We start from the raw sequence: 10,000 nt of genomic DNA on the forward strand, positions 1-10,000 counted from the left end.
CATGTTTACACAGAAAATTTGAAATGAAGGACATCACATCACTTGAATGATAGTAACACTTGTTGTTTACACTCATTATATAAAGTCAAAACAAAGAAATATAAACATACCCACATATGTAAAATCTCCCTTTATGTATGTGTGTGAGTGTGTGTTTATATATATATTCATAGATAGAAACAAAGAAATCCATATATATATATATATATGTGTGTGTGTATGATGGGTTTCTTCAGTTTCTGTTTACCAAATTCACTCATGTGGCTTTGGTTGCTTCAGAAATGTGGTAGAAGACAAGGTTCCACACAGTAGAACTGAACCAGAAACTTTGTGGTTAGGAAGTAAACTTCTTAACCACACAGTTATAGATGGAAATTTTGGTCATAGAATCACTAGTATCTGCATGCTCGTACATAGTTACTTGAGTTAAGTTGTGCAACTATCCTTGATACTCATTGTTATGGCAATTACCAGACGTTGTCTATGCTACTTTGTCCACAGAAGAGAAATACAGTGTCATTAATATATTGCTGAAGAGTAACATAATGTCTTTTGTTATTCACAATTTTCTTTTGAGCAGGGCTGCTGCCATTACCCTTCGAACAGTAACATGAAATTCTTATAGAGGGTTTAAAACGAAAAAATTTGTATCGTAGAACAAAGGGGTTCTCAAGCAAGTTGGTATCAAGAGTTAATAGCTTAATTTACTCCTTCTTTCTATTGCAATTTGATTACAGAAGATAAGGTTACTAGTCTCACACTCCAGCCCACCTTCTTTCTGAACACAGGCCTGGAACTGTCTATGCTAGATATCTGCCCAAAATTTTACAGTAAGCCTGGATGTGGAGCCATTCCAGGCACTTTCAGACGGAGCTGTTTGAATCTGAGACTTACGTTGGGTTCATCATGCTTCTAGTAGTAACTGAAGTTAGTATCCGCTAACTATGGGGAAGTGATTTCAGTTATTTCATCTGGAAAATTAAGATAATTTTCAATTATTGTAAAATACCAAACTCGTCAGATATTTGTTTGGCTGTTAGAAAAGGCATGTTAGAAAATATTAGTTGAGGATGCATATAGTTGTGAAAATCTCTCAATGTTATTTTCATGCAGATGATATGCAATAGTATTTTCAAAATCTTTTTGAGTTATGTCAAATATGTTGTTTGCATATTTAAGTGATGAGGGTCAAGAAGGAAATGATTTTTGTGATTCCTTAGAAAATATTGAATGTCGTATCAGCTTTTAACAAGTATTGTCCTTTTAGTGATTGTATTACAATTTTCCAGTAATAATAGAGTATTTAATACATAATCTAGCAAAAAGTTCTTACATAAAATTATGAGAAAAGGTTTTTATGTAAGTAAAATTAAGAGGTTTTGTTATGTAAGTAAAATTAAGAGGTTTTGTATCATAGAATCAGAGGTGCTCTTTGGTGGGTTGATATCAAACAGGTTAAGTTGATTAATAACCCTAATCTTTTATGAGTTATTATATGCTTTACTTTTATTTTCAAGTCCTGATTAAGCAGGCTTATAATCAAAAGCATTCCAGCTTTGACTAAAGTTTACAATGTCTTCCTTTATTTAAGATGGTAGGGTGTAGTTTAAGTTCCTATTTCTAGCAGGTCAACCACCATTTAATGGCTAAAGTGATTGTAGTTTCTGGTAATATTTTTATTTTTTAAAGAAACTGAAAATTATGTAAAGCAATTTTTAAAACTGAGAATTTTGTAAAACTATTTTTATCTTCAAATTACTTTTCAAATGTTCTGAGATTTATGTAAAGTCTTATTTTCACATATATTGTGTTACATCTAATGTATTCATTAGCAATGTTTAATTATCTAAACTGGATCAAGTAAATAAAAAAAAGTCTTTTTTATTCAGTTCTATGTTAATTGTTCTTTCCAACTGTTTGCCTGCTCTATATGGTACATGTATGGAGGAAAACTCTGACAAAATGTGAACTTCCTGAATGGAAAACCTTCATAATTTTACTTTTTTTTTCACTGCCATGGGTCCTTTTTCATCTCTTTCATGTTGTTTAGCATTTCCATTTAAGTCTTCACTACTTTTACTCCTGGTTCATTTGAAATCTTTTCACAGCAGCCATGACCTTTTTCAGGGATTGCAAGGCTGGGGGATGGCATGGAGAAAGCTTGGAACCCTAGCAAATAGATTTTGCTTAGGCATTCAAGGGACCAAATGCTGTTGATGTTGGGTTTAAGTTCACCAATCAACAATTGTAACATTTTCTTTAAAGGGGTTGTGCACTGTTTCTGTCTTAGTAAAGTTCATTCAAGGATTTAGTTGACCTGGATCTTAAGAAGACATTTGCCCAATGTGTTGCTCTGTAGGATTGGATCAGAAACTATGTAGTTATGAAGCAAAGTTCTTAATCAAACACACATCTGCTTATTCTTTGAAGAACAGAAAGTTTGTTCTAAGATGTTGCCATGGTATGGTAGTTTTGCAGAGAATTACCTCATGATCTTGACGTGCTATTCGGTGCGGATTTTTTCTTTTCTTTTTTTTATACCCATTGTGGGATCTGATGGAATGGGTTGTGCCCATAATCTTTGCTGGACCCCTGATAATGTGATTAATGTTCTATTTAAACTTACGTAAGCTTCACAAGAAACACAGAGCAGAGAGGAGATTCCAGTTGAAGGATATTCTGGTGTTGGAAATATTGAGTATAGTGTTTAGTGTAGTGCATGTCAAGTTGTCCAGAAAAGTAATGAGAGATAAAGAGACACATTTAAGATATTTTCTGGATTCATTAGAACTTCATTGTTATTTAAATGTAATAAAAATTTCCTGTAGGGTAATATTATCTTCATATTACTTGACAAAATACTTGCCAGTGTGTCTTTAGACCCTTTAGCATTTAATCTGGTCATGTCAGGCCAAAATATTCTACCTGTTTTATGTTCAAATAGGCCAGATCTGGCTTCTCACACCTACCCTACAATGTCATTGTAAAAAATAAACAATCGCATTATTGAAATTTTGAAGCTACAAGATAACAGCTGCATTTGAGAGAATAATCTGAATGCTAATGGGTTAAATTTTAATCCATATATGGGAAAGAAGTGCTAGTTATTAAATCCCAGATAACAAATAGTAATAACATTCTAATTCGTGGTCAGTTTTTGTCTGCATGTGAATACTTCTTTCTTTTTTTTATTCTTTCTCTCTCTCTCATATGATAAATAAAGCAACTACTTCCCTTCAGCTGACTTTATTGATGGCAGCAGTTGTTATCTATAAAATATATTCATAATATTCTTAATTCATGTGCACTAACCAAAGCAATTACTGTTTTTATTGACCAGTTGTTAATTTGCTTAAAATCTATCAAATTTTTTATTTCACCATTTCTTTTTGTTTCAGGACCTAATCGTGTATGTGACTTAGAAGATAAAGTATTTCAATTAACAAACATGGGATTTGAAGAGGTTAGAATTATTATTTTATTCAATTCCAATTTTTTGCTTCCATCGCTTGCACTTTCAGTCATTTGCTGATATAGAACAAGGGCTTGATTGGGGCTGGTAAGCTGGAAGGCTGCACCAGACATTAGTCTGATTTGGCATGGTTTCTATGACTGGATTCTCTTTCTAATGCCAACCACTCTGAGAGTGTAATGGGTGCTTTTATGTGTCACCAGCATGGGTGCCATTTGCATGACTTAATGCCAAAGGTCTCGGTTATTACCTCTGTGAGACCCAACACCGAAAAGGAGCTCAGATACTTTGCTTCTGTGAGGCCCAACATTTGAAAAGTGCTGCCACGACTTCCATTTCACTTGACTTGACTGGTCTTCTCAAGCACAGCATATTGCCAAAGATCTTGGTTACTAGTCATTGGCTCTGTGAGGCTCAAACTTTGAAGTTCATACTTCCCCACCTTGTCCCATGTCTTCCTGGGTCTACCTCTACCACAGGTTCCCTTCACAGTTAGAGATCGGCAGTTCTTTACACAGCTGTCCCCGTCCATACGCATCACATGACCATACCAGTACAGTCGTTTCCCTTGCACACCACATCTGATACCTCTTATCCCTAACTTTTTTGTCAAGATGCTTACACTGTCAAACATGCACACTGACATTGCACATCCAGCGAAGCATGCTGGCTTAATTTCTTTCAAGCCTATGCATGTCCTCAGCTGTCACAGCCCATGTTTCACTGCCATGTAGCATAGCTGTTTGCACACAGGCATCATACAATTTGCCTTTCACTCTGAGAGAGAGGCCTTTTGTTTCCAGCAGAGGTAGGAGCTCTCCGAACTTTGCCCAGCCTAATCTTATTCTCACAGTTACACCCTCAGAGCGTCCAGTTCTGCTGCTATCTTGGTTACCTAGATAACAAGCTATCTATTACCTCTAGCTTGGAGTCTATTTTCTGTACATTTTTGGTGTTTAATGTACCTATGCATCTTCTACATAGAAAAGCTATTTTCTCTGTTAACCTTCCTATAATATTGCAGCTTTTATGTGTCCAAAGCTTACACCAGGTACATCTTATGGAGTTTCAACCTATGCCTTTTCTACAGATTGACAGGGCCATCAACCTGAAGGGATTTGTGATTTGTCTGCCTTCCTGTTTACTAAGACTTTGGTTTTTGCTAGGTTAACTCTAAGGCCCATCGATTCTAGACCTTGCATCCATACCTGAAACCTTTACCTTTGTAGCAGTTGACTATGGTGCTGCTACACCAATCACTGGGTATGAGTCCTTCGTGAACCACCTGATTTACACTACAGGTGACTAGGCCATAACCTACACTGCCAGATACAATGTGATGTAATTTTACTAGTTTTTCATTGACATAGAAGACAGTGTTGTAGAAGAAGTAAAGAAAAAATTTTATCAGCCACAGTATTTGACTGGTTCTTTATTTCCTTTCTGGTTTTTATAAGTACAGGCATATCTGTGTGCTTAAGAAATTTCTGAACCACATGGTCAAGTGTTTTCTACTATAGCCCCACTCTGACCAGAGCCTTGTGAATGAATTTAGTAGATGGAAACTGAAGGAATTTTGTTGTGTATATATGTGTGTGTGTGTGTTTGTACCTCCTGGTCTTGACATTGTTTGATAATTGTAAACAAGTGTCACCATCGTACAAGCAGTGTTATTTTCATTTTCATTCTTCCATCAGTATATGTCCAGTTGTGGGGAAATATTACTGTTTGGAAATAAGTAAGGGTTGGCAACATGTAGGGCATCCAGCCATAGAAAATCTACCTCAACAAATTCAGTCTGACTATACAGGCGTGGAAAAGTGGACATTAAAATGGTCACAATAATCCTAAAAGGGTAAATGTCACAAGCTGACTGCACTGGTATTCATATGAAAATTCTATTGACCTGTCTGTCTGGTTTTCATTCATCCAAGTGTGTAGTCATTTACTACCATACTTGTCATTGGTTCAATAGACACAGTTTTATAATATTTCTATTTTCAAGATAGTTTTATAAAACTGATCTAAGCAAATCTTATAAAAGATATTAGTTTCTAAGAAGATGGTATATTATATGAATATATATGCCTTGTTTTTGTAAATTTGATTTTAATGCATAGTTCTTCAGTAGGAAGTCATATGATGTAGTTGTTACTTAACCTACTCCTCATAATTGTAATTTTTGACCCTTCATCAATTGTGTTAATATGTATCAGCTTCACCAGGCTCTCATGGTGGCCTAGAGTTAAATGTTAACTTGTATATTTTAGCATAATTTTCATATTGTACAGCATACTTTCAAAATAAATGTTGTGTTTTAGTGGCCCCTGTTTCTTTTCATTAGTGTTTTCAATGCATCAATATCACCTCCACTAACATCATTTAATGTCTGTTTTCCATGCTGGCATGTGTTGGATGTTTTGACGGGAGCTGGTTTGCCAGAAAACCACACCAGCATGGTTTTTATGGCTGGATCATCATCATCATCGTTTAACGTCCGTTCTCCATGCTAGCATGGGTTGGATGGTTCAACTGGGGTCTGGGAACCCAGAAGGCTGCACCAGGCTCCAGTCTTATCTGGCAGTTTTTCTACAGCCGGATGCCCTTCCTAATGCCAACCACTCGTTGAGTGTAGTGGGTGCTTTTTACGTGCCACCTGCACAGGTGCCAGGCGAGGCTGGCAACGGCCACGGTCGGATTGGTGTATTTTATGTGCCACCGGCACGGAAGCCAGTCGAGGCGGCGCTGGCATCGGCCATGAGTCGGGTAGTGCTTTTTACGTACCACCAGACCAGGGATCCTGGCTGGTTCAATTAAAATCAACCACCTTGCAGAGTGAACTGAACATCGTCATTATCATTTTAACATTCACTTTTCCATGCTTGGAAGTGGTGTATGAAATTTGTTGCAGTGGATCTTTTGTAGTGGGATACAACATTGCTTATATGATAATGACACTTCTTTACAACTATCGCATGTCATGGCAAGGAGACAGTAACACGTGCACATACATACAGACTTCTTTCTGTTTCCGCCTACCAAATCCACTCAAGGCTTTGATTGGCCCAGAGCTTTGATAGAAGATGCTTGCTTAAAGTGCCACATAGTAAGACTGAACCTGGAACATGATTGGAAAGCAAACTTGTTACCACATAGCCGCACAGTATTTCTTTTCCTGCACAGTATCATTTGAATAGTTTGAAAAGGGTTAGGGATAGCATTGATGCAGAGCTAGGATGTTTTTAATATTTTTGTCTGCCATGACCATTTCTTTGTTACATGTATAATAAATAATAAATGTGACTTAAACTCCAAGACGCTAATTGTATTTTTAAAAATTTTTTTGTTCCAGGACCAAGCCCGAGTAGCCTTATCCTCACATGACTGGGACACACCCCAAGCAACAGACTTTTTACTAAACTAATGGTTTTGCTACTTGTTTATAGAGAGCCATTTCTCTCTCTCTCTCTCTCTATCTCTCTCTCTCACTCTCTCCCATATATAAATAATATTTACATGCATATACATACATACATACATGTATATGTGTGTGTGTGTGTGCATGTAATTTCCCTTCCTTTCCCAGCCTCTCTCTGCAACCTGCTGGTTCATCTGGTGAGAATTGTGTGGTTGCGTGCGTGTTTGTGTCTGTAAATGGATGCTAGTTTTTTTGGGTTTTTTTCCTGGTTAGAAATTGTTTTACCGTGGGGAATAAATGAATATGAACTGTTTCACTTGGATGAATCTGGGGCGTAGAGCAAGGGTTGTCTTTGGGTGGGGGATGTGTACATGTTTTTAACATGGATAGGATTTGTGATGATTGTATTTTAAAAAGAAATTAACAAATTAAATGATGATTTTAAAAGAAATGGATGTCTATGTATAATGCGTGAATGTGTACTACAAATTTATTCAGTTAACCTTTTCAGTCCATTGAATGCCCCTCCCCCCAAAATTGTTATTGCACCAGGATTGTTAAAAAAGGATTTAAAAAAAAAACGTAAAAAAAATTTAACAAAAGCTTAAAAAACAAACAAACAAAAATTTTAATAAAATGTAACTTGGAGACAACACACCCCTGACCCCCTGGAAAAAACAAAAAAACAAAAAACCCATTACATCACATGCTTTAATAACAATGTTTTTAACCAAAGTTAAACCAAGTTCAGATTTGGTAGCAATTTAATGCTAATAAAAGAAAGAGACATTGAAATCTTCAAATGCAATTCATCCTTTTTCTCTTAATGTTCTTTTAACATTTTTTTTACCCCTAATATAATTGCTCTTAATTACCATTTTGAATATTGATTTTGATATTTTTGTTTTTAAACGTGTAATAATATTATTTTTCCTATATTTTACTAACACTCCCCTACTCAGTATGTCATAATCATATTAACTAAATGATAATGTAACTAGTAATACTACTACTGCTGCTGCTACTACTACTACTACTATTACTACTACTGTTGCTACTGTTTGACACTTGGAGTTTTGAAAAACATACTGATGTTAAGTAGTGTGATTTTCTGGTTAACCTCTGTGTGTGTGTGTGTGTGTGTGTGTGTGTGTGTGTGTGGTGTGTGTGTGTGTGTGTGTGTAGAACAAAATAAGCAAAACATGGTTGTGGTATCCAGAGCTTTATAGGACATGCATGTATTTCAGCAAAATGCTGAAATAATTATATAACAGTATATAAGGGTGAGTCAAAAAGTAATGCCATTTTATTTAGGACAGGTATAATTACCAACACAGGAACATGTATCATACATCAAAATGAAGCTGGTCCTCTGTGGATCACATTCCTACTTCTCAACATGTTCCACCTTCAAATGAGAGCATGTATCCCTGCCCCGTAAAATTCTGTTGACTGTTCTTTGAGCCACTTTTCACTTCCTCATCACTGGACTATCATCTCTTTGGTCCCATGAAAGAGGGTTTGAGAGGCAAACATTATTCCAGTGAAAAACTGTAGTGAAGAAGTGGCTCAAAGAACAGTCAACAGAATTTTCAGGGCAAAGATATATGCTCTCATTCGAAGGTGGAACATTGCTATTGAGAGAAACGGTGACTATGTTAAGAAGTAGGGATGTGATCCACAGAGGACCAGCTTCATTTTGATGTATGATACATATTCTTGTGTTGGTAATTATACCTGTCCTAAACAAAATGGCATTACTTTTTGACTCACCCTCATAGAAACATTATGCAACAATCTGTGTTGAAGTTCTCGATATATATACTTTTTCCTCATTATGCAAATGATTGAACCTGGCTTGTCACATAAATAGCAGACAAAGCATCACATCAAGGAAGTCCAAACAATTACCACACCTCTTTCAAAACCAATGGCTGTATATTCTACAGTAATACAAAATACTATAATATGCTCTTGAGAGGGAAGGTTATAAAGATAGCATTAAGAATCCTTGTAGTATTAGGGATGAGATTGTTAGGCACTATAGTACCCCCCCCCCCAATGCAGATCAGCTCTTGCTGCCAACCCCAATAGGATGGTGGGGGTTGCCTACTCAACACTGTGACAGTCAGATGTCTAGGAGGGTGGCATAGTCCATCAGGTCCCACTGGAATCCTAGACCTGTCCGTTATGGAATAGTTGGGTCAATGGTCTCTGGGCCTATTTCTATATGAGGTGCAGCCCCCAGAACTAAGCCTGCTGGATGATCGATCAAGGATCTCTTCCCACTCCCTAGGGGATGGGTATGACCCACCCTAAGGATAAGAGGAGAAGGAAGGAGTAGGTGATATGGTGTTGCCTGCTCTTTCTCCTTGAATGTCAGAATGAACATCCTATAGATCTTTGTAATTGCCTTCCTATCATATGATAGATACCTTAGTGTCTTTAACAGAAGTACCATTAAGCTGTCCTTCTCTACTACTCTTCATGTGGAAAGTATTATAACCACCTCTAAAAGAGCAAAGGCTGCTAAGAATTTTGTACACACTGATTTTGGTGGAATGTTGACTTCTGGGGCTGTTCTTGAAGTGGAATCAGACATTCCATCAGATTGGCACTCAGAGAATTCCTCTGATTTGGGTGAATGTGGACACTTTACTTTGGCAGGTTCCCTCCACCAACAACTGAACCCCTGCCCCTTTTGCCCAGTTGTAGCTGCCTGACCCCTGCAACTGTCCTCCTACGAGGGCAATGCATACATAGAATGTAATATATAAATGTGAGGTGGTTATACATAATAGCAGTAAGTTTTACATAGGGACCGTTATTCATCTCATGAAACAACACTCCTCCAATCTGAGACTTAGGCACTCTACCTCATTAGCCAAATCTGACCATATGTTAAACAATAATATAGAGTTAGTTATGACATGTACTGGTCGGGATTGGAGTATGTGGTACCTTACCAGGGAGGTAGGTGGCTGTGTAGGTTATGCACCAGGAAAGGGTTAGAAATTATTTGGGCAATGGTAAGGGCATCCTTAATAAATGTAATAAAATAGGGTTCTGATGCTATCGGTTGAGAAAGAACCTGGACCATGATGTGCTGT

General features: G+C 37.0%; 1 protein-coding gene across 2 annotated transcripts in view; it reads left to right on the forward strand.

Annotated features, from left to right (window-relative positions):
* The window catches only part of LOC115222447 (ubiquitin-conjugating enzyme E2-22 kDa), a 64,780-nt gene extending 57,087 nt beyond the window's left edge, over window positions 1-7,693 (forward strand). For both annotated transcript variants that reach the window (XM_036511742.1, XM_029792638.2), the window contains exons 5-6: window positions 3,399-3,463; window positions 6,825-7,693. In XM_036511742.1, coding sequence (XP_036367635.1) covers window positions 3,399-3,422 — 24 coding nt within the window. In that variant the 3' untranslated portion in view covers window positions 3,423-3,463; window positions 6,825-7,693. The remainder of the gene's footprint in view (window positions 1-3,398; window positions 3,464-6,824) is intronic.
* The last annotated feature ends 2,307 nt before the right edge of the window (window positions 7,694-10,000 follow it).

The sequence above is a fragment of the Octopus sinensis genome, linkage group LG20 (assembly GCF_006345805.1).
Source record: "Octopus sinensis linkage group LG20, ASM634580v1, whole genome shotgun sequence".
Classification (NCBI taxonomy): Eukaryota; Metazoa; Mollusca; class Cephalopoda; order Octopoda; family Octopodidae; genus Octopus; species Octopus sinensis.